Below are 24361 nucleotides of genomic sequence, written 5' to 3'. Positions count from 1 at the left end.
ACGGATGGCTTGTGTGAATGGGTAGAACCATTAATTGGTTTCTCCCCGCAAAATCCGTGGCAAAATGGAGTATCTATACATCCGGCCCTCCTCTGAGTAGTGTCTGGAAATGAACTGCAGTCTGAAAGAAGCCCACCTGCTGCGGTAGCCCACAAAGAGTTTCAAGTGCAGATCCACAGGGACGTCTTTAGGCGGAGCGACCGGGATGTAGATGGAGCTGGAAAGACTGTGAGTGCTGGGGTGCACCACGTGACTCTCGCCTGCAAAAATTCCTTCTGCAAAAATCAATACTGCTCGGATGATGGTGTCTGTGGAGGAGAGGAAGCAGCATTTCAAGGACCCCTCTGAGACTGGCACACGTACCCACAAAACCCGGGCTACCGACGGCTGCTCACCATTGGACGTGGAGACGCAGAGCTCGACGTGCGCGGCCTGAGTCTCACTGCCCAGGCTGACGGACAGGGCCGTGTGCAGCCTGGTGTTGGCGGGGATTATGCCCCGGTGCTCATCAGCCTCGCTCAGCGGACTGTTCAAGTCAACCTGCAAAACACCCCATCGCCTTACGACTTGCTCAGTAACGCAGTGGGTATCAGCCTTAAATAATGCGGCTATCCGGCCTCCAAAAACACTCTCCAACAGCTTATGTTACTATCTCGTGCTGGAGTTCATGGACCTTGTCCCATGAGTGTTCCTGGTCTTCCCAGGATCTCTCCCCAAGAGAAAAACACCCTTGGCCCTTTCTGTGGCAGCAGCTCAAACGTGCCTATCACAGCACCCTTTTCACATATTTTTTTGTACTGTTCTTTTCAAATTATAAAATATAATTCTGCCAGAAGTGATTAATAAAAAGATACTTCCCAATTATACATAACACACACATGCAACTTTTGCAGTCATCAGGTCTTGCCTTGTTTTTGAAAAGATAAAAAAATACATATTGTCTGTGCCTGTTTCCTACTTTACAAGACCCTGGGGCCGTCCTCCCAAGTCAGACCAGGTATGTCATTCATTCTTTCTAGTGGCTTTAAGATTTCTCAGCACAGAGCCGGAATGATAGGATGGCAGGCAAGGCATTTGCCTTACACTGGGCTGACCCAGGTTCGATTCCCAGCATCCCATATGGTCCCACAGCACTGCTAGGAGTAATTCCTGAGTGCAGAGCCAGGAGTAAGCCCTGAGCATCACTGGGTGATACCCAAAAAGCCCCAACACACACACACACACACACACCAAAAAAAAAAAACCCCATTTCTCTTCTCAGCACATACTTCTTTTAAAAAAGAGGTTAACATCCCCTACACACACACACACACACACACACACACACACACACACACACACACACACACATACACACACACACACACAGAGATTTCTCTTCTCAGCACATACTTCTTTTAAAAAAGAGGTTAACATGTGAGAAGGAATGTGATATGCCTTATATGCATGAGACGTGAGTTCTAGTCTTGGCACTGTGTGTGTGTGTGTGTGTGTGTGTGGTGGGGTGGGGGGAATACATCAGTGGACACTGAAGAAAATATTCTTGTAGCTGAGCTGTCTGCGAGTGGGATTTCTGGGAAAGAAGCCAACACGATCACACTTTTACGGGGGAAGGAAGGAGGGTGTCGGGCTCAGCTGACAGACAGCCACGTGTCATTCCTCTCCCCCACCCGCCAGCCCTCCCGGCCAGGCCCAGCTCCTCACACCCCACTTCCCTCTCCACATTAGGACCTACCTTGGCGTTTTCCTCGTAGTTACGAAGTTCCAGTAACAGGTTCTGCTTCTTCTGACTGAGCTCTCGGATTAGGTCCTGCTCTGCGCCGGCGTCCATGAGATTCCCTCCCATTTCAGTCCTTCCCGGCTGGTAGCCACGGACTGAGCACAAGGGAAAACAGACTCACCAGACTGACCCCCACCCCAGACCCCACCAAAGAAAGACATCTGAACCCAAGTCAAGGGTTAAGTTAGCAAGTGCCTGTCCTTCAAAAGAACCCACAACCTTGGGGCTGGAGCGATAGCACAGCGGGTAGGGCATTTGCCTTGCAAGCGGCCGACCCGGGTTCGATTCCCAGCATCCCATATGGTCCCCTGAGCACCGCCAGGAGTAATTCCTGAGTGCAGAGCCAGGAGCAACCCCTGTGCATCGCCAGGTGTGCCCCAAAAAGCAAAAAAAAAAAAAAAGAACCCAAAACCTAAGTTTCAATCTCCCTGGCCTTGGGTGGATTTGTTCGGATGAGATAATATCAACACAGTCTACTGTGGAATTTCTTAGTATTCTGACCCAATCAAACTGCAAATCTGACTTTCCAAAGATTTCCTCATCCTGATTTACCTTCCCCATCCACTGCGCAGCAGATCAACTGGGGGTGGCCTTCCATGAGGTAATCTCCCTCGACCACGCCAGCAATGGCAGAAGAAAAATTGTCTTTGAAGATGACCTCCCCGGTCCGATCACTCCGAGCATCAACCTGAAAATACGCAGAAAAAAAGCTGAGTTTGAAGAGAAAAACAGAGAAACTTGGAACCCTGCTTTTGCAAGTTTTGTTTTGTTTGTTTGCTTGTTTTCCCAAGCAACACAGAATGTAAAGGTGGGGTTCATCTTAAAGGTCTTTGCATCCAGCACTTTTCAGCATCATTCCACGGAGCCCCCGGGCTTCTCAGGAGGTCCCGATGGCATCGAATGAGCACTCGGGTTAAAGGGACAGTAAAGGTCTCTGTTGCTCCCCTGCACTTCACAGCGTGTGGAATAAAACCCAGGTCTCATGCATATAAGGCATGTCACATTCCTGGTCCCTTGTTATCTTCTTTAAAAAAAAAATAAAAATAAGGGAGCCAGAGAGATAGTAAAGGAGTTAGGGCACTGGCCTTGCACGTAGTGACACTGGTGTGATACCCGGCACTGCATCTGCTGTGCCCCCCCCCCCAGGAGTGATCCCTGTGCAGAGCCAAGGATGCAGGTGGGATAATAGTAACAAGAGAAAAGATGGCATTTTTGGTTTTGTTTGTTTACTTTGGGGCCACACTGGGCAATGTTCAGGGGTAGGTAACTCCTGGCTCTGCTCTAAGGCATTACTCCTGGCGGCGCCCTGTGGACCCTATGGAATGCCGTGGATGGAACCTGGGTCTACCACATGCAAGGCAAACACCTTACTCACCACGCTATGTCCCCAACCTCAAACAAAAGATGTTTTATTGGTCATCACTTAACATCTGGAGAAGTGCTTTGACTTGAGAGGCCAGATGTGGACTATATACTGCAAAGTGCAACACTCCCGACAACCTGCATTAAGAATCCACCTCTGCATTTACTGTCTATATGTACTGGGGGCTTGAGCACTTATCTTTTTTTGGTGGTAGTGATACTAGTTAACTAGCATCTAATTTTCTAGTGATTATGAGTAAAAACTACTGTAATCATTTACTGGAGCTTCAATGTGAACTAAGTTTTTCATTTCTCTTGAATCGAATGGCTGGTCATAGGGTGGGCATCTATTTAACTTCTAAGAAACTGCCAGATTTGGGCGCTGGAGGGGTAGCACAGGGAGTTGATGCCTGCCTTGCACATGGCTGACCTGCCTTTGATCCCCTGGCACCCCTCCATATGGTCCCCGGAGTCCCTTAGGAGCAACCCCTGAGTAAGCCCTGTGCCCAGCCAGCTGGGGGCGCCCTCCCCCTCCCGAAAGAAACATCTAGGTTCTTCCCCAGGCATTCCTACTGTCTGCATCCTCCCCGGCAGCATTTGGTTTACATTCTCTCTTTTCTCTGCTTTCTTCACCCTGCCCGGTATTTCGGCCATTCTGTTAGGTTTGGAGTGGGCTATGATTACAGCTCTGATTTGCATTTTCCTAATTAAAGATGTTAATTACCATTTGAAGTGCTCATGTGCCATATTTACATCTTTGATGAAGTGTCTGTTCAGACCTTCTCCATTCTGGGGGGCCTGAGGGACCTCCCAAGTGGCAATTGGAGGTTCAGTGCAAGGATCTGTGAATGTGGTCCTGCCCAGTGGTGCTCAGGCACAGCGGGGCCACACCTGGTGGGACCTACAGGATCACAGGATGCCAGGGATGGAACCGGGGTCAGTTCCATAACAAGGCATGCACCCGATCCCTGTACTATTCTCCAGATCTTTCGCTCATTTTTAACTTGTGGTTTTTTCCCCACCCCCCGCTCACCTCCCAACCCCAGCTTTTTAGGATGCACCCAGCTTGCCCAGGGGTTACTCTTGACTCTGCGCTCAGGAATTACTCCTGACAGTGCTCAGGGCACTATATGGGATGCTGGGGATCGAACTCAGATCGGCCATGTGCAAGGCAAGTGCCCTACCCGCTGTATTATTGTTCTGGTCCCTAAATTGTGTTTTCTTGCAGTTTAAAAGCTCCCATTGAAGAGTCCATCTTCTAGATTAAGGGACAGCAGTAGAGGAACACTGACAGTCTGGCGGTGGATGTGGGGCAACAGAGACTTTAGCCTAGAACACGAACATCAATGCTACTGTAAATCAAAATACCTCAATAACATTTTTGATTTAAAAATTCTTTCTTGGATTGCTTTTTCAAGTTCACGTTCTTGCTTAAAAATGTATCTCTCTTTTCTCTGCTTTTTTCACCCTGGAGAAGCCCATCTTCTCTCTTAAAGAGAAGAATATTCCTTTCTTTCCCCTAATGAATCTTTTGTTGTTTTTGTTTTTGTTTTTGTTTAGGGGTCACACAGATGGTTCTCAGGGCTTACTCCTGATTCTCCACTCAGGAATCAGTCCTGGCAGGTTCAGGGGACCATTTGGGATGCCTAGGATCGAACACAAATCGGCTGCACAAAAAGCAAGCATCTTATCCATTACTTTATCTCTCTGGCCCCTCATGAATCTTTTTCCTTTCCCATGAATCTTTCAAAGTAAATTTCTTTCAATAAAAAATATTTTGCTTCCAAAAACTTATTTCTTTCCAAAAGGCAAACTGATCACAAATGCTTTTCAAAACCAATAATGAAGGATAACCACATAAAATAATGTTTTTATTCTAGGCCAGAATATGTTATCAGCAGACGGGCAGATGCAGACAGTGTGGTAAAATTATCATCTCAGGGGCTGGAGCGATAGCACAGTGGGTAGGGCATTTGCCTTGCACGCGGCCGACCCAGGTTCAATCCCCAGCATCCCATATGGTCCCCTGAGCACCGCCAGAAGTAACTCCTGAGTGCAGAGCCAGGAGTAACCCCTGTGAGCTGCTGGGTGTGACCCAAAAAGGAAAAAAAAAAAAAAAAAGAAAAAGAAAAAGAAACCACAAAAGAAATTATCATTTCAGTGACCAATGTATGACTAGTTTTGTCTTACAAACATCCCACTAGACAAGACTTGGCAATAAAAAAAAAACGGTGGGGGGGATGCTGGAGAGATAGTTCAGCAGGTAGGGCACTTGCCTTGCATGCAGCAGACCACATATGGGTTCGATTCCCGGCTTCCCATATGTGCCCAGAGTTCACCAGGAGAGATTCCTGTGTGCAGAGCCAGGAGTAACCCCTAAGCATTACTGGGGGTAATCCAAAAGCCAAAATTACAACAGCAACAACAACAACATCGTGGTCAGAGAAGTAGTACAAAGAGATAAGGTACTTCCTCTGCATGCAGCAGACCCTGATTCAATCCACAGCCCCCCGCCCCCCACTATCCTCTGAGCACAGCCAGGGGTCACTCCTGAGCAAAGAGCCAGGAATAGTCGCTGACCACTACTGGCCTGATCCCAAACAACTCCGCCCTCAAAAAAGGGAATCTGTATCATAGCCGAGTGCCCTTTTATCTGGAGTATGCCACAGTCAGGGATCAATGCCGTGAGTTAGGACACCACTTTAAGCCCAAAAGCTATCAACACTAAATCCTGGGAAACAATGAATAGCCTGTATTTACCAAAGTTTCTAATCACATTAACATAAACTCAGATTGAACTGAATATGTTCTTTATCGACATAACAGCACTGCATTTCCACAACAGTTAGCAAACTAGAGGGCTTACCTGCTACCCAAAAAGCTGGGTAACAAATGACCACTTCTGTGGTGAGCTGCTCCTGAGCGTTAGCCGACAAGCATGCCTTGCTCTGGAGGGAAGGACAGGCCCCAACAGCCGACTAAAAACTAAAGTGTGCCTGCATGTCACATTCTAGCACTCTAGTACACAAGTTGGGTCAGTATACTTTCCCTTTCTATGTTGTCTCTAAAAATAGGTATCAGATTTTCTTAGCTGTTTTTAATGCTTTAAATTATGTAACAGATTTACCCCAAAATTTGAAAACAGGGGGGCTAGGGGGATAGGAGGGTGGGGGGAGGTTTACTGTGGTTCTTGGTGGTAGAATATGTGCACTGGTGAAGGGATGGGTGTTCAAGCATTATGTAACTGAGACTTAAGCCTGAAAGCTTTGTAACTTTCCACATGGTGATCCAATTAAAAAAAAATTTTGAAAACAAAGGTCAAGTCATATTTGACTAGTTTCCAAAATTTAACTATTTCCCAAGTCTGGAAGCTTCTAATTATCAAATCAATCATAATAAAAAAACGTATATTCTACCAGAATGTGGTGGATTTTATGTCCTTCCTAGTTCTTAATAACTACGGTTCTACTAAAATTTTTAATCCCTATACCAGAGAGAGGACCAAGTTCTGAGAAGGTGAAGGAACCTAAGAGTTTGCTTTGTTTTGGTTTGGTTTGGGGGCACGCCCAGCGGCGGTCAGCACTCACTCCTGGCTCTGTGCTCAGGAATCACTCCTGGCAGGCTTGGGGCCTGGGGATTAAACCCAGGTCGGCCGCATATAAGTGAGCACATTACCTGCTGTACTATGGCCCTGACCTCAGTTTTCACCTGTCTGTTTTAAGGAGCTACATTTGGTGACGGTGGTGTTGGGTGGGGTTGTCACACCAAGTGATGCTCAGGAATTACTTCTGGCAGTGCTCAGGGGACCATATGAGATATCGGGGATTGAAAACTGAGTTGGCTATGTGCAATGCAAACGCCCTCCCTGCTGCACTATCACTCCGGCCCCTAGAGCTACATCTTTTATCTAAATTTTAATTCATTTCAATGTATTGATTTGGTTTGGGGCCACAATGGACTTGTGCTTAAGAGCTACTCCTGGCTCTGTGCCCACGGGTCACCCCTGGCAATGCTAGGGGACCATATATGTGCTAGGGATTGAGCTGACGTTGGCCGCATGCAAGGCAAGTGCCTTTACCCCTTGAAATCTGGCTCAAGAGGTCTAGGGAAATTACAAGGCACAGGCCACAAGCAAAGAGAACTGGAAAGGAAAGGCAGGAATCGGTTTATCACCTGCAGGCAGTCTAGCACCAACAGGCAAGACAGACAGAAAACTGTCTCCAAGGAGACCGTTTCTAAGAACACAATCCTGACTCGTGAAAAAAAAAAAAGAAAAAGAAAAAACATTTTTATTTGAACTTAAAAAAGGAAAGAAAGTAAAAAAGTTTTATTTTGAAATTAGAGCTGAATAACCTCATATTGCCCATGATTCTGCTTTTCCGCCTGCTTTGAAGATTAGGCAAAAAGTGATATACACCATTCATTCACCACCACCTTACATTCCACCACCACCCCTTTCCTTTTTGCAGTGCCTGAATTGAAGCCAAGGCCTTACACATGTGAGATATGTACTTGCTCTCTCTCCCTAAGATAGGCACATCCTAGTCCCAAATCCCTATTTTTATTATTATTTTTTTAATTTTTATTACTGAATCACCGTGGGGTACAGTTACAAACTTATGAACTTTCATGTTTGTATTTGGTTTACATCCCTCCACCAGTGCCCATTCTCCTCCACCATTATTCCCAGTATCCCTCCCACCACCCCCACCCCAACCTCCACCACCCCACCCTGCCTCTGCGGCAGGGCATTCCCTTTTGTTCTCTCTCAAATCTCTATTTTCAAGAGCCTCTGCTAGGCTCAGCCCCACTGAATGGATTCTTATTCCTGTAAGGGTGACACGTCATAAAGCCTCTTCCTAGAAATGACCTCCTAAACTCAGTTTATAAGACCAAGACCTCAGGCTGCGGTGTTGACAACAACAGCAAGGCAACATCATTATGTTACTACTCTGAATCATAATATCGATACATCTCAGACATTTACTAATTTGAATTACACATAAAATCTGCACTTTTAACTCACCTTGCCGTTGGACCAACCCGTTATCAGTTCACATACACCATCAGAATCAAGGTCAAAGGCATGAATGCTCATGGCATGATTTTTGGACTGGAAAGGAATTCCAACAATTAATACAGAGGTCTCCAGTAAGTGTGAAATCCCCGAATATCAGAGAATGACTTATACTAACTTTAATTCTCCAGTATCGGGCTGCTTTGTCATACACTCCAACTGTGCCATTGGAAAGGGCATAACCAAATCGACTGCCATACATGGGGCAAAGAGAAGTGATTATCTGAAAAAAAAAAAAAAGTGCAATAAAGAAATATATATCTTCCCATTAAGGCTCAACTACAAGCCTTATGAGAAGTGTGTTACAATTAGATTTAAGGGGCCAGAGAGATAGTACAATGTACGGAATGCAAGGTTTTTGGTTTTAGTTTTGGTTTTGGGTCATATCTGGCAGTGCTCAGGGCTACTCCTGGCTCTGCACTCAGGAATTACCCCTGGCAGTGCTCGGAAGACCATATGGGATGCCAGGGACAAAAGCTGGTTAGCTGCATGCAAGGCAAGCGCCAGCCCCTACGCACAAGTTTTGAACGTTGGAGGCCTCAGGTATGATCCCAGCACTTCACTGTCCCCTGGGCACTGCTGAGAGTAACCCCCAGCACTGCCAGGTAGGGCCCCAAAGCTCAAATATCATTTAACTAGAGTTAAATGCATTTCCCACCCATTAGTAGGGAACCTCCTCTTCTGTGAGATTCTGTAGGTCAGTGTGAGGTAGTCAGAATTTTGTTTTGGGGTCACATCAGTCAGTGTTCAAGGATACTCCCGGTTCTGTGCTTAGGCATCACTCCTGGCATCTGTAGGGGAGTCACATGAGGTGCTGGGGACTGACTCTGGGTCCGCTACCTGCAAGGCAAGCACCCTACCTCTATATGCTCTCTAATCCCAGGTAGTCAGAACAGAACTCACAGAGCTGGCTGCTTTTAGTAACACGTTCCAGAAAACTATTCTGAAAAGAATACAGTGGAGTCAAAGAGACAGTGCAGCAGGCCAGGCGCTTGCCTTGCACGGGGCTGAGCCAGGTTCGATACCTGGCCCCTCACACCATATACAGTCCCCCAAGGAGTGGCAGGAGTGATTCCTGAGCACAGAGCCAAGAGTACAAAACAGACTGAGGGGTTAAGGAGGGAACGAAGGGATTGCAGACGCAGCGCAGAGAGCCGGGGCATGTGGGGTGGCTTGCACAGGGCTGGGGCTAGGCCTCCTGAGTACTGTCAGGGGTAGTACTGTCAGGGGTAGTGTCAGGCCCCCAACACTACCACAGTGGGCACCCCAGAAGTCAGGAGAGAATCAAGCTGTATACATAAAACTGAGACTATGTACCCAGGCTTGGTTTTGTTTTGGGATTTGGGGAGATCACACTGGAGGTGGTTGGGGGAAACCCCTGGTTCTATGCTCAGGGCTCCCAGCAGTGCTTAGAGGACCATGTGACACCAAAAATTGAATCAGGGTCAGATGCAAGGCAAGCACCTTAATTCGCCTGCTCTCTCTCAGGTCCTAGTATACGTGTAAAGATGTTATAGACACTAGCTCAAAATATTTTAAAGATTATTTCACTTTCTTAATTTATAACATCCTACAATCTAAATCTTAAAAAGACTGACAGTGCACAATTGAGAATTTTATGTGTATACTTTTCTGACATAATTTATCTACTAGAGATGAAATATATATAAAAATATATATAATTTGTGTGTATATATATATGTGTACATATATATACATATATATAGAGAGAGAGGGGGGGGGAGGTTTTTGGGCCACACCTACCTGTGCTCAGGGGTTACTCCTAGCTCTGCACTCAGGGATTACTCTTGGCAGTGCTTGGGGACCATATGGGTTGCCAGGGATCGAACCTCGGTCAGCTTCGTGCAAGGGATATTCCCTACCTACTGTACTATCGCTCTGGCCAGGAAATAAAAAATATTTTTTAAAAATTTATTTTAGCTATTGGGGTCACACAGAGCAATACTCAGGAGTCACTCCTGGCTCTGCACTATGGAATTACTCCTGGTAGTGCTCAGGGACCATAAGGGATGCCGGGGATCAAACCCAGTTGGCAGCATGCAAAGAAAACACTCTAGGGGCTGGAGCAGTAGCACAGCGGGTAGGGTGTTTGCCTTGCATGCAGCTGACCTGGGTTCGATTCCCAGTATCCCATATGGTCCCCTGAGCACCGCCAGGGGTAGTTCCTGAGTGCAGAGCCAAGAGTGACCCCTGTGCATTGCCAGGTGTGACCAAAAAATCCAAAAAAAAAAAAAAACCCTACCCACTGTACTATCGCTCTGGCCATGAAGATATTTTTTAGAAGAAAACATAAACCTTTGAAAAGTAAAAACCCAAGCACATGGGTTATATATGTACATCATATACAGAATTCATACATTACACAAAGTTACAAACCAAAACTGAAGAATTCTATGGTCCTGCAGATTTACTTTCTAATTCTGAGCCTAATGCAAAGAGATATTAAGAAATAAACTGTATCAAGCAGAGAATCGTTACATAATTTCCTTGACACCCACAACATTTCTACAAAACCACCCACTTCACTTAACTCGGAATACAAAGTACTGTGTGGGATTTAGAATTCTTTAGCTCAAGGCATTCTTTCAGCAGTGCAGAGTACGTTCAGCTGCCAGAGATCTGGGAACAGAGAGTTGAGCTGGAACCCAGGTCAACCTAGAGGGCAGGAAATCGCCCTGAAATGAATAAGGTTGTAAAAGGCAACATCTGTATAAGCTTATTCCCAGATTCCCTGGTCCCTCAGTCCTTCCTTAATTCATTGGTCTGGCTCACTCAAGCCCTTCAGTCTCACCCACGCTCAGGACCTTCTCTGTGGTACACATGAAACAGAAGCCTTTGCACAGACCGACACTCTCACACTGCTGCACACACCTCGTCCCTCGCTCGCCTTTGTCTACAACAACTTTATATTAAGAATATATAACAACTGGGGCCGGAGTGATAGTACAGTGGGGAGGGCGTTTGCCTTGCACTCGGCCAACCGGGTTCGATCACCAGCATCCCATATGGTCCCCCAGCACTGCCAGGAGTGACTCATGAGTACAGAGCCAGGATTAACCCCTGAGCATTGCTGAGTGTGACCCAAAAAGGAAAAAAGAAAAAAATATATATATATATGTGTGTATATATATATAAAACAACTAATGACATTAAAAAGTATAGCAGTGCAATGTAAATTTTGTGACTCTTGCTGTAGATTAAAGGTAAATTAATCTCGGGTGTTGTTAAGACTTTGTATAATAATAGCAAAGTTTGTGTTTTGGTCTCCTTTTGTGTCAGGGGAACAGAAGTCTGACTCTCCAGTATAGCTTTAGTGGATGATAAGAAGGACAGTAGTCGGGTAAATCTAGAAGCCAGTGCCCTCAAGCTTTCAGTATGGAAAACGAGGCCCAGGAGGACTGACCCATGGATGGAAGCTTGCCACAAGTGTGTGTTGGAGGGGGAGGGAGACAAGGCAAAGAAAGGACAGCTACGTAGAGAAGGGACCAGTATGACAATAATAGTTGGAAACGATCATTTTAGACAGGAACCGAGTGTTGAAAGTAGTAAAGATAGTAAAGTAATACATGATAGCTTTTCAGTATCTGTATTACAAATCATAAGGAAGAGAGAGACAGAGAGACAGAGAGACAGAAAGAGGAAGCGGGGTGGGGCAGGAGGGAAACTGGGGACACTGGTGGTGGGAAATGTACACTGGTGAAGAGACAGATGTTGAAATGCTATATAACTAAAACCCAATCATGAACAACTTTGTAACCGTGCATCTTACTGTGATTCGATTAAAAAAAAAAAGAAAAGAAAATTTGAAAACAAGTGTAATCAAAATTGGGAAAAATAAAAGCTTTTCTGATATGGTCTCCCAAATACTACCTGACTCAATTTTGCAGCATTTACCATTCTGATCTGAGATGCCTCTGGTTTTTGCTTCCCTGTCCATTTACAGTGTCCACCAGCTCCTTTATTCTCTTCTTCCTTAATTCAAAATATCCTAATTCTTTTGTTTCTTCTTAGCCTAATCTTAGAAAATCATCATCAAAAATCCTAAAAATGTCAGAACTACCCAGAATAAAGCGATCTTTGCATATTACACATGGAACTTTAAACTCTGTAAGGAATATCTTAGGTGAGTTACATGAGTAACTGCATGAACAATCTAATCTCAAAGAAAACTAACCATTTCTCTAAAATCTAGCTGTTAATATTACATACAGAAACATAACTTGAAAGTAATCAATTTGAATTAGGAGACTAAATTTTACTTAAATTGCCTGCCAGAGGCCTGGCAATAGCCCATATTACATGGCCCTCCCCTAGTACCAAGAGCAACTCCTGAGAATCACCAGGAGTGGCCCTAAAACCAAAAATAAAATCATTTATGGGGGCTGGGGAGAGAGCTCAAAGGGCCAGAGTATATACTTTGTATGCAGGAGAACTGGATTCAGTCCGGGGATCACAGGGTCAACCAAGCACTTCAACCAAGCACCTAGGAGCAGCCCTAAGCAGCACAGGGTGTGGTCTCAAAACAAAACAGAACTTCACTTCTGCACGTCACTAGTCCAACTTAATATACATAAGCAGGTACAGGTCAGAGAGTACACAGGCCTTGAACTCAGCTGATCCAGGTTAGATCCCCGGCACCCCTGACGGTCCCCAGAGCCCTGCCAGGAGTGATCCCTGAGTGCAGAACCAGGAGTGAGTCCTGAGCACAACCAGGTATGGCCCCCAAACAAAACATACAACTACAACAATAAATACACATGTAAATTTATGTCTATATACACACACACACATATACATGAAAGTAGCACAGACAAAGGCACAAATTCAAAGCCTAGCCAACTCGCCATGACCTTGTGCAAGTAACAACAACAAAGCATCAGTTTTCTCATCTGTACAATTAAAATAAGAAAATGTTACTAATAGGTTTAAATTGCTGTAAGGTTTAAATCAGCTAAATCCTTAGAACTGTGCCGGGCATACAAAATGTGCACAATAGTTACTGCCAATAGTAATAAATAGTAGTAGTAATATGTAATATGTAATAACTCATTAAAATCATGTGCCTGACTACCCTCAATTCTTCTTTATCTCATCAGTTGTTTCAAAACACAGAATTTTAAAATGCTTCTTTCAGGGTCAGAGCGATAGTACAGTGGGTAGGACGTGCACACAGCCAACCTAGGTTCAACCCCGGCATCCCACACAGTCCCCTGAGCACCACTAGGAGTAATTGCTGAATGTAGAGCTGGGACGAACCCCTGAGCATCGCCAGATATGGCCCCAAACCAAAACAAAACAAAATGCTTTCTCTGTAGTGTGTCCCCATTTCCCCTAAACTCTCTGGCGCTCACATGGCCCAACACTGTCATCTGGTGTTGTATGTCTGTGCTGATCTTGTTCCAGATCACTGGAATTCTGAGGTGCCACTTCTTACCTCTGTTTCTGACATTTCTGCTACAAGTTCATCTTCTTTAAAAACTCGGATGTCAAAATCCTCAGATCCAACAAGAAGCTGAATAGGGGAAATCAGGCGTATTTAATTCAGTAATTAAATGCAGCATAAGTTACACACACACACACACACACACACACACACACACACACACACACACACACACACACACACAGAGGGCCTGATAATACAGTAAGCAGGGTGTTTGTCTTGCATGTGCCTGACCTGGATTTGATTCCTGGCACCCATGGGGCCCCCCCAAGCCCCACCAGGAGTCATCCTTGGGCACAGAGGCAGGAGAAAGCCTTGAGCATTGATGGGTGTGGCCCAAAAATAACAAACAAAATCCAAAAAACAAACCCAAAAATGACATAATAGGTTCTATGTTGCTACTGCCACATCAGAGTTCTAATCCCCCACAAATCAAATGTTCGGGAGGTTCCCTCTTGTCAAGACCAACAGACTTCATTCTTCCCCGAGGGCCGCACTTCTATCAACCTGGGTTCTATCACTGAAAATTCTCCCTGCCTTTCTACCTTTGTACCTGCCTTTCAGATACAAATCCAGTGCAAGTGATTTTGAAAGGTAAGCAACTATCTCTAAAACTTTCAGATTCCAGAAAAAGGTGGTCCAAAAAAAAAAAAAAAGGTGGTCCAAGTTGAAAACTACTTAGTGAGATGGTTTCAAAGCATCAGAAGCAAGAAGTTACAAGATTAGGAAGTAACTGGAGCCCCATCCCTCAACTGCACTGCCCTCTCTCCTCATTCGGTCTTTAAAATGTCATGTTCTTGAATCAATATTAGACAAACACAAGTCAATGTTTATGTAAAAAGAAAAGGAAGAATAAAAAGAGGTCAGGGGCCAGAGTGAGCGAAAAGTGGGGAGGACATCGGCCTTGCACACAGCAGACCTGAATTCAATCCCCAGCATCCCATATGGTCTCCCGAGCACCACCAGGAGTAATTACTGAGTGCAGAGCCAGGAGTAACACCTGAGCATCACCAAGTGTGGCAAAAAACCAAAAGGGAAAAATAAAAAAGGAAAAATGAGACTAATTAGTTCATTTTTTAGCAAGAGAGTACCAAAATCAACCATGAAAGCTAACGAAGTGCTACGCTTTCAACACTGAAGTCGCTGTCGTGGGAAAACTTATTCAGCTGAACGCTAAGTTTCTCCTCCTCCACAGACCTCTTTCTTCCCATCACCGTCAAAGTCACACAAGGCCAAGGAACGAACATTATCGCCGGTAACCTGAAGATAAAACCAAAAGTTATTAATACGCCATCTTTTTAATCCAAATATATCATCTACCTAAATGAGAAGGTTCTACAAATTACCAATAGGCATTATTCAGATCCATCAGATCCTTTTTGTATAACATGCAAAATTATAGTGCTCTATTTTGCTTTTATTACTCTTTACATCATGGTTAAAAGCAAGCAAGCGAATAATTTAACATTAAAAGTCAAAACGTGGGGATGGGACGTAAGAAATAAATGTAAAAGTAACAAAGAGCAGTTTGCTCTTCTTACCGTCCAAAAGAGATCATTTCCTTCAGCATCAAAGCCCTGCAGGGCGCAATTTCCACCAATAATTGCCAGGGGCGGGGAAACGTCTCCCAGCGTTCCCAGCACAACTGCATTGGCCCCATCTGCTACCTACGCAGGAAAAACAAGACGGAACATCTCAGATGCGGCGACTCACAGGCACATTCTGACGTTCGTCTGGATGCCCAAACTCTCTGTCAGCCTTTGTGAGGAGCTAGCCGGTCCCCGGAGTGGGAAGCAGGCCGGTGGTCATCCAGAGTGTGTCCAAGGATGTGCACAGAACCTTGCACAGGGGGATGGACTCTGGTGTTTATCACCTAGACCTCTTATCGCTATTCTTTTGAAATGGTAAGTTACTGAAAACCACAGAGAGTAAGAGAACAAAATACCCAGAGACCCACCATCCAGAATTAGGACATACTCAGACTTCTTGAAAAAGTACTTAAGCATGACTTAGTTTATTTTTGGAAGATTTAAGGACATCTTTGTAGACAATAATTGTTTTTTATATAGGAAGAGTTCTTATATAACCTTTATAAAATATAAACATTTTAATTGGAAAGCATAGGAAAAATATTTAAAGGGCTGACTATAAAGAAAAGACAGCAGAAATGACCATCAAAAACTAAAGTAGGTCGGGGCCGGAGAGATGGTCCAGCAAGGAAGGCATTTGTCTTGCACACAGCTGACCCAGGTTCAATCCCTGCCTTCCCATGTGGCCCCCTGATCCCCGAAGGAGTAATCCCTGAACACTGCTGGGTGCAAAAAAAGCAAACAAAAAAACAACCTCAGTGACCTTGAACTGCAGAGAGAGCTCAAAAAGCTGAGGCACACGTGCCACATGTGAAAGGCCCAGGTGCAATCCGTGTACCTCACGTACCCGAGCACTGCAAGGGAGTAACCATGGCACACCACGCAGCCCTGAGTACTACCAGGTGTGGCCCAAAAGCAGAAGAAAGAAAAAGAAAAGTCAAAGAACGGTAAGCTTAAGGGATGTGCACTTCTCCGTGTGTATCTACCACAGTAAGAAGCATTCCAGATGGGCAGAGTGATAGTACAGCAGGTAGGGCGCTTGCCTGGCATACAGCCACCCAGGTTCCATCCCCAATGTCTCATATGGCCCCCCAAGACCCATCAGGAGTGATCCCTGAGCACAGAGCCACAAGTAAGCTCCGGGTGTGCCACCACCTGGTTCCTGAGCACCAAGAGGAATAATCCCTGAATACCAGGCCAGGAGCAACTCATGAGCACTTCCAGGTGTGACCCAAACACAAAACAAACAAAAATGCCCTCCAAAAAAAAATACACTTTAAGAAGATTATTGTAAGAAAATAACTGGAGAAATTGCCAAGCATTTAGCTCATCAAAATATCAATCGCGGGGCTGGAGAAAGCACAGCGGGTATCGATACCCAGTATCCCATATTGTCCCCGGAGCACCGCCAGGAGTAATTCCTGAGTGCAGAGCCAGGAATAACCCCTGTGCATCACCAAAAAGAAAAAAAAAATATATATATATATATATTTGTATATATATATGTATATATATATACACACACATATCAACCACAATATAGAAACTATGATAATAACATAAATATGCAACAAGATGGAAGTGACTAAACAAATGATATATTAAATATTAAGACATAAATATTATAGAACCAGTAAGAATAGAGCATAAATATGAACATATAGCATATAAAGATGTTCACAATATACTTACTACATGAGAAGGCCACACAAAATTGCTAGGAAGTTAAACAACTCAATGCTCATTAACTGATGAATACATGCATAATACGTATATTATGAAATAATATCAAATCATAAAGTGCTGGTATTTGCTACATCAAGGATCAACCTTAAAAAATATTCCACTAGGGCTGGAGCATTAGCACGGTGGGTAAGGCATTTGCCTTGCACACGGCTGACCCGGGTTCGATTCCTAGCATCCCATATGGTCCCCCGAGTACCACCAGGAGTAATTCCTGAGTGCATGATCCAGGAGTAACCCCTTAGCATCATCAGGTGTGATCCAAAAAAATAAGCAAAAAAAAAAATTCCACTAAATACGCAAGTCACAAGAGAACACATTTATATGATCCTATTCATATGAGATATTCAGAGTGGAAATAAAGTAGATTAATGGTTGGGGTAAAGGGAAGTAACAGTATGGGCTTTATTTTTTAAAAATAATGAAAACAGGGGGCTGGAGAGATAGCACAGCGGGTAGGGCGTTTGCCTTGCACGCGGCCGACCCGGGTTCAATTCCCAGCATCCCATATGGTCCCCCGAGCACCACCAGGGGTAATTCTTGAGTGCAGAGCCAGGAGTAACCCTGAGCATTGCCGGGTGTGACCCAAAAAAAGCAAAAAAAAAAAAAAAAGAAAAAAGAAAACAAAAAAATAAAAAAATAAAAATAAAATAAATAAATAAATAGATAAATAAAATAAAAATAATGAAAACAGGGGCTGAAGTGATAGCACAGCGGGTAGGGCGTTTGCCTTGCACGTGGCCGACCCGGGTTTGAGTCCCAGCATCCCATATGGTCCCCTGAGCACCACCAGGGGTGGTTCCTGAGTGCAAAGCCAGAAGTAATCCCTGTGATTCGCCAGGTGTGACCCAAAATGAAAAAAAAAAAAAAGAAAGAAAATGTTTTCATACTGATTTCAGTGGCAGCTATATGACTCCCATTCGAGACATAGAACTACTGAATTGTATATCTTAAAGGGTGAATCACATAATGTGTGAATTATACCTAATAAAGCAACTATGAAAGTAAAAGGCTACATTTATAATGATCCCATTTTGTAAAAAATAAAATTTATATAATTATTAGTAATTCTGCAAAAATAAGATTAAAGTATTATTTCTAGGTGAAGAAATCAGAAAGCATTCCTTTTGCTTGCTTCTCTACTACTCCTTTTTGTAAATATGAATTCCTGGACTAGTCACGCTGTAGCAGCCTGCAGAGGGCAGGCCCCAAGTGTTCCTCCTATAAAGCACTGTATTCAACATTAAAGCAACACCACCCAGAGACAGGTTTGCTGGTTTCCTGGCTTTGAGCTGAATTCTCAATAGATCCTGAGAGGTGGCAGCATCACAGACACGTGCCCTCATGTCAAGTCTGTGAAGCAGATGCAAACGGAACACCTCCTCGTTATCTACACTACAACAGCGATTTCATCGACAAACCAAAATAAACATCTGAGCTGTTCTCAGGAAGGAGAACTCAACGGTAAGAATGGGAAATACTTGCCTCTCGGTAGAACAAATCTGAGTTATTGTAGACGTCATAGGCCAAAAGGTTAGTCTGCGTTCCCACTACAAGAGCATCGTAGTCAAGGCCAGGGACCAGGACTCCTGCCGCCAGGCAGCTGACAGCCTGGTTAATGTTGAGAAGCGAAACATCCGACTCCAGCGGGCTCTGGCAGACCCGGGCGGCACTGAAATGCTGGTTCCGTGTGTGAGGATTATGAATAAAAACCTAAAGCAGAAACAGTTCATTCAAGTATCTTATGCCAAAAATAACGGATTATTATTTTTCAAATTGGATTATGAACAGGTTGAGAAGTGCATTGAGAAGGCACTTTAATCACCTACAAAACTCAAAACACACTGACACACAGTTCTGGGGTGGCCAGCCTTCAGACACTATGACCGGTGAAAATCCAGTGGTTCTCGGTCTGGGAAAGGGCAGGTAGTGGACAAGATCTAGTTGTGGCTTAGCAGGATCATTGAGAGGCTGCCCACTAGTGGGAACTCAAAAGCCTCAAACAGATCAGCCTTTTCCTGATTAACCTTTAGGAAGCTGCTACAAGAGATTGCTACAAACCAAGAAGATCACAGAAAATAATACAGCCTTGGACCAGAGAGATTGTATAGGGGGAGGGCGCTTGCCCTGCACGCACCTGGGTTTGATCTTCTGGTACCACATACGGTCCCCTGAGCCCCACCAGAAATAACCCCTGAGTGCAGAGTCAGGAGTAAGCCCTGAGCACCACCGAATATGGTGTCCGCCCCCCACCACCAGAAATTAATTGTGCTTTTCCTTTGGTATCTTTCTTCCAAACACCTAAAAAAGTTTTTAAACATTTTTAGCTTTCTAATACTTGGCACTGTGGTTTCACAAGTTAAAACTGGTGGTGTTGAAGTCTGGTTGTTACAAACTGAGTCAAACACGTGGAGCTTCTTGCAGATTTTCATGGGTAAGTCCATGATTCCTTTTTCCAACTAACCGTGGCCACTTTAGACATTGTTCCCTCTCTGTAGGCCCCTAGTTTCAAGCTGCACCCCCCATTTCTGTGATTTTTCACTGCCCTCTGGGAATATCTTAGGGCCCACCGGTGACCATCTGGCTCTCGGCTGGGAAACCAACACGGGTCTCGGGTCTAGGTGGGGGCACCCCAGGCGTCTTCCTCTCGCCACTCCTTTAGAAATGTAACACGGGCAGACTGCCAGAAGAACCTCAGGATCACTCCACGGTGGACTGTGAACTAATTTTGGGTCCAGGGACCTTTCACTGTTGCCAAATTTTTCACCACCCCCACCTTCGGTTATGCGTTTAAGAAGCTGGGGTCTAGACGACCAAGAGAGAATGAATGATGAGTCCAAAAGTAACTGGTCGTTTCAAAGATCACAATCACCCATGTGTCTGCGCATGAAATTTCCTTGGGCTTTGGCTATTGAAAAATAATAACATGAGGTTTGGACCTGAACATTAATTCTCAAGAGGGGTAGTAATGCTCTCTATTGGGACAACTAGGTTTGGGGAGAGGGGCCTTATTTATTTGGGGGGGGGTCACACCCAGCGATAATGCTCAGAGGTTACTCCTGGCTCATGCACTCAGGAATTACTCCTGGCAGTGCTATGGGATGCTGGAAATCGAACCTGGGTCGGCCACGTGCAAGGAAAACACCCTACCCGCTGTGCTATTGCTCCAGCCCCCTATGTCTGCTTCTTGCTTCACTCCTCCACCCATGACCCCACATCTTACTACAGTACTTCCTCCATGTAACTCTCAAGGTTTCATTTATTTAAAACAGAAATCAAATCCCATCACTCACTTCCTCAAAACCAGTGTCCTTGCCACGGCCCATAAGGCTCTGGGCCACGTGAGCTAGTCCCCTGGCTACCTCACTCTTAGGCTTCAGCAGCCTCCAGTTTCTGGAACCCCCCCAAGGCCGTCTCTCCTCCACAAGGCCTTTATACACAGGCTCATCCCTTTGCCTAGAAGCTGCCGTATGCTACATTTCCATGGGGCATGCTGCCTCACTGTGGTCAAACCTCTGATTAATGTTATCGTAACAGAGACTGCTCGGATCATCGGGTCTAGAACAGCAATCTCCTTTCACTCCAGCTCTGCCAAGCTGTCTGCCAGAGCACGCACGTGCTTTCTGCTGTCTGTGTCTCCCTCTTTTCACATGTGAGATCCAAGGTGAATCTCATGTGTCACATTCACCCTTGTTCCTTAAGAGCTAACAAGATCTCGGGATGGGAGATGAGTGCTGAAAGTAGACTACAGACCGAACATGATGGCCACTTACTACCTGCACTGCAAACCATAACACTCAAACGGAGAGAGAAAGAGGGAATGTGCCTGCCACAGAGGCAGGGGGCGCTGAGGTGGGGTTGGTGGGAGGGATCCTGGGAACAATGGTGGTGGAGAATGGGCACAGGTGGAGGGATGGGTACTCGGCCATTGTATGACTGAAAAGTAATCACAAAAGTGTGTAAGTCTGTAATTCTATCTCACAATGTTTCATTAAAAAATTTTTTTAAAAAAGAAAGAAAATGGGAAAAAAAAGAGCTAACAAGTTCACAGCACACAGGGGACATCAATAAAGGAAGTGCTGAACTAATGTCAACTAAACCTTTTCAATCCACTAATTTCACTGTACAGACAGCTACACCAACAAGAATGTCTTGTGCAAAGGGTTGCTTGGTTTTGCTAATCAAAATGAAACATGATTTATCTATATACCCAAAGGCATGTCATAGCAGAAAACAAGGCAGTGGCAAAAGTTCTTTGAATAAAAGAAAAAAAAAACCTTGTAAATCCATGGGGCTCAGAGCATAGTATAGGGAGTAAACCACCTGCCATGCATGTGGCATACCCAGGTTCCATCCAGGGCACCCCATATCAGCACTGCCAGGAGTGATTCTTGAGTGCAGAGCCAGGAGTAACCCCTGACTGAGTGTGGCCCAAAAACCAAAAAAAAGAAAACTCTAAATCCTGGAGCAATAGTACAGTAGGGTGTTTACCTTGCACGCAGCCAACCTGGGTTCAATCTCTGGCACCCTCTATGGTTTCCCAGAGGCAGGAATAAGTCCTGAGCACTGCTGGTTGCACACCCCCCAAACAAACAAAAAAAAAACCTGACATAAACGTTCACTTATCAAATTCACACTGGACCAAAGAACATACTTCTAATTTCATTTCCACCACTTTCTAGTCCAGAAGCTTCAAGCATTCTTTGATCAGTTAAGTGAAAGTAATACCAAAGGAAATAATCACAGCTATTACTGACCATTTTCTAAAGACCATGAACTGGACACATATTAATCTATTTATCCTTATAGTATGGAAGAAACTGTTAAGGATCAAAGTCACGGAAATTAGTGGGTACTGGGCCAGGATCCACCCTACCCGGCCAGGATCCACCCTACCCGGCCATGTAGCTGCACTTGACTTAGTAGCAAAGATGCTGAGGAAATTAAGGCAAAGACTGGTTTCGTGTGCCTGTTGGCTTATTGCACGGGTGTCTCTAGCTCATGTATGTGCGCTAGATGGACATGAGAGTCCATGCCTCTATCAATACTCAAGGCCTTGATTTGCCTTGTCTGTTGATGGTCTGGACTTTCTGGAGGTAGGGACTCTCTGAATCTCAACAACAAGCACAATGGCCACGTTCATGCAAAGTCTTGTCATGGATAAATGACTCTGAATCTCTCTAAGCACCCTGCATGGAAACCTGGCACAAGTTAGCACCTCATAGGTCTTCAGTGAGCCAGTTAGGAGGGAAGACACGTGCACACATGGATAAAGTTCAAACGTGCTGAGTTTAGGAGGCTTTGCATTTTACACCCCCCTTAACTCCCCCGCCACCTTCCACTCCCCCAGGAAAACTGGTGTTGAGATGTGAGCTGGTGGAAGGCCTGGACTTGCCAATGCTGAGCTCCGCTATACTGAGAACCCTCAGCAAACCCCTTTTAAGAGGCTTCCCCGTCCCGCCCCTCTGCCCCACCAAGGGCTCTATCCGTACAGGGCTTCCACCCATCACTGCCCAGCTCTAGGGGCCAGATGACAGAGCTAACTGCTCGGATAAGTCGCCGAGTTATTAAGCGCAGAGTGGCGACCTAACGCTTAGCGTCAGGCCCGTTGCCCGGCAACCACCACGGCTGGGGGCGGGGTCTCGAGGGAGGGGCGGGGCCTCAGGGACCCGGGCTGGTCCTGGACCTCCAGGGACCGCGGGGACCCGGGCTCCGGGCCGGTTACCTTGCCCGCCTGGGTGGCGGCCGTCAGGCACGGGTGAGTCCCGTCGTAGCGCCCTACGGCCACCATGCGGGGGTTGATTTTGTGGCGCAGTTTCAGGGTGAACACGGGCAGCAGCATGATGGCGGCGGCTCAGGGGAGGAGGGCAGCGGCCCAGGACTGCGCCGTGGAGCCGGCCTCACCCGCCGCGGGGAGGGTCATGCAGACCAGGCCAGCCCGGCGGCAGCTAGCTGGGGCCGAGCACCCTCTAAGGCGGGGGCCAGCGCGGGCCCCCCGGGGTTTCACTGCGGCTGCGCAGACCCGCTCGCCTCTTCTGCGGCTGCGCAGACCCGCCCAGCTCCTTCTGCGGCTGCGCAGACCCGCCCGTCTGCGGCTGCGCAGGCCTCCTGTCTCCTTCTGCGGCTGCGCAGACCGCCGGTCTCCCTCAGCTGCGCCGTCCTGCGCCGCTCGCCGCTGGGGCTGGATGGAGAAGCGTCTTCCGTTGCTGTGGTTTCCCGCGCGCCTTTCGACTGCGCGCGCAAGTTGGCTGGTGGGCGTGTCTGCGCCCGAGCATCCCGGGGCGTCTCTTCCCAGCATCCCCGTGGATACCACACGCCACTCCTAGAGGTCTTGAGTGCCCGGAACTCTCCCTTGTTTTGGCTGAAATCAGAAAAACCGCAGAATTTCCTGCATTAAGTGTCCTTCCCCCTACCCCCAAAATCACACTTTAAACTTATTAAAGTGAAAAAAAAAATTAATAAACTTTATTTAAAGTAGCCAACGGTCTCTTGTAAAAGTCACTTTTTAAACGAAAAGATGCAAAACTAAGACATCATGAAGCTTCCCGAAAAGCCCTCAATATTGGGGCGTGGAGGGGGTGGGAGGTGGAGAGCTATTCGGTCTGAGGTGCTGTTCGAGAAATACTGCAGTAAGCAAAGGGCAGATGCTCTTCTGGAGTTGACGTAGTCAGCACTAATCATAAATACTGTGGTAGGTCATTGTTAGTACCATGGGGAAAGGGATAAAAGGATTAGTGGGATCGGGATTTCAAATAGGGTTGCAAGGAAGGGCCTCACTGAGAAGTGACTTGTGGAATTGCAATTTTTAATAGGGTCGGCAAGGAAGCGCCTCGTTGAGAAGTGACTTTCAGACAGGAATGTGAAAGAAGTGAGCGTTAGTGTTCCAGGTGAAACTCGGGCATCAAGGTGTTGAGAGTTCACTCTGACTGCCTTGGAAAATAGACAGCTAGGGGTGAAAAGCTGAGAATAACAAACCTTAGAAGAGACCCTGAAGGAGCCGCCACTGAGAAAGGAGGACTAGGAGAGTTGAGTATTCTGGAAGTCAAGGTAAGAGAGAATTGCCAGGGGGAAGGAACTGACTGTCAGAGGCTGCGGGTAGGACTGGAAAGTTGAGTTCTTGAACAGTCTCCCATCTTCATTTTTCCAATGATACTCAAACATCTGAGCATCTCTTTTTCAGGTATTGGTATGTAACTTTTTCTCTTTTTTTTTTTTTTGTTTTAGTGCAGGAGATCAAACCTAAGGCCTCACATGTCAGACATGTGCTTATGTGCTCCAACTGAGCCATCTTCCCAGCCTCAGTGTAATTTCCTTAGGAGAAAATTGCCAAAACACTAAATCTGAAG

At 45.8% G+C, this 24361-nt stretch overlaps 1 protein-coding gene across 1 annotated transcript in view; it reads right to left on the bottom strand.

Annotated features, from left to right (window-relative positions):
- The window catches only part of BBS2 (Bardet-Biedl syndrome 2), a 34306-nt gene extending 11115 nt beyond the window's left edge, over nucleotides 1–23191 (bottom strand). The window contains exons 1-11 of the mRNA XM_055145407.1: nucleotides 22741–23191; nucleotides 18497–18728; nucleotides 15225–15346; nucleotides 14881–14943; nucleotides 13675–13752; nucleotides 8338–8442; nucleotides 8169–8255; nucleotides 2333–2468; nucleotides 1736–1875; nucleotides 396–540; nucleotides 137–308 (exon numbers count right to left, since the gene is read on the bottom strand). Coding sequence (XP_055001382.1) covers nucleotides 137–308; nucleotides 396–540; nucleotides 1736–1875; nucleotides 2333–2468; nucleotides 8169–8255; nucleotides 8338–8442; nucleotides 13675–13752; nucleotides 14881–14943; nucleotides 15225–15346; nucleotides 18497–18728; nucleotides 22741–22857 — 1397 coding nt within the window. The 5' untranslated portion in view covers nucleotides 22858–23191. The remainder of the gene's footprint in view (nucleotides 1–136; nucleotides 309–395; nucleotides 541–1735; nucleotides 1876–2332; nucleotides 2469–8168; nucleotides 8256–8337; nucleotides 8443–13674; nucleotides 13753–14880; nucleotides 14944–15224; nucleotides 15347–18496; nucleotides 18729–22740) is intronic.
- Nucleotides 23192–24361: the final 1170 nt, after the last annotated feature.

This window comes from Sorex araneus, chromosome 8, assembly GCF_027595985.1.
Source record: "Sorex araneus isolate mSorAra2 chromosome 8, mSorAra2.pri, whole genome shotgun sequence".
Classification (NCBI taxonomy): Eukaryota; Metazoa; Chordata; class Mammalia; order Eulipotyphla; family Soricidae; genus Sorex; species Sorex araneus.
This window is presented reverse-complemented; position numbering and strand designations above follow the sequence as displayed.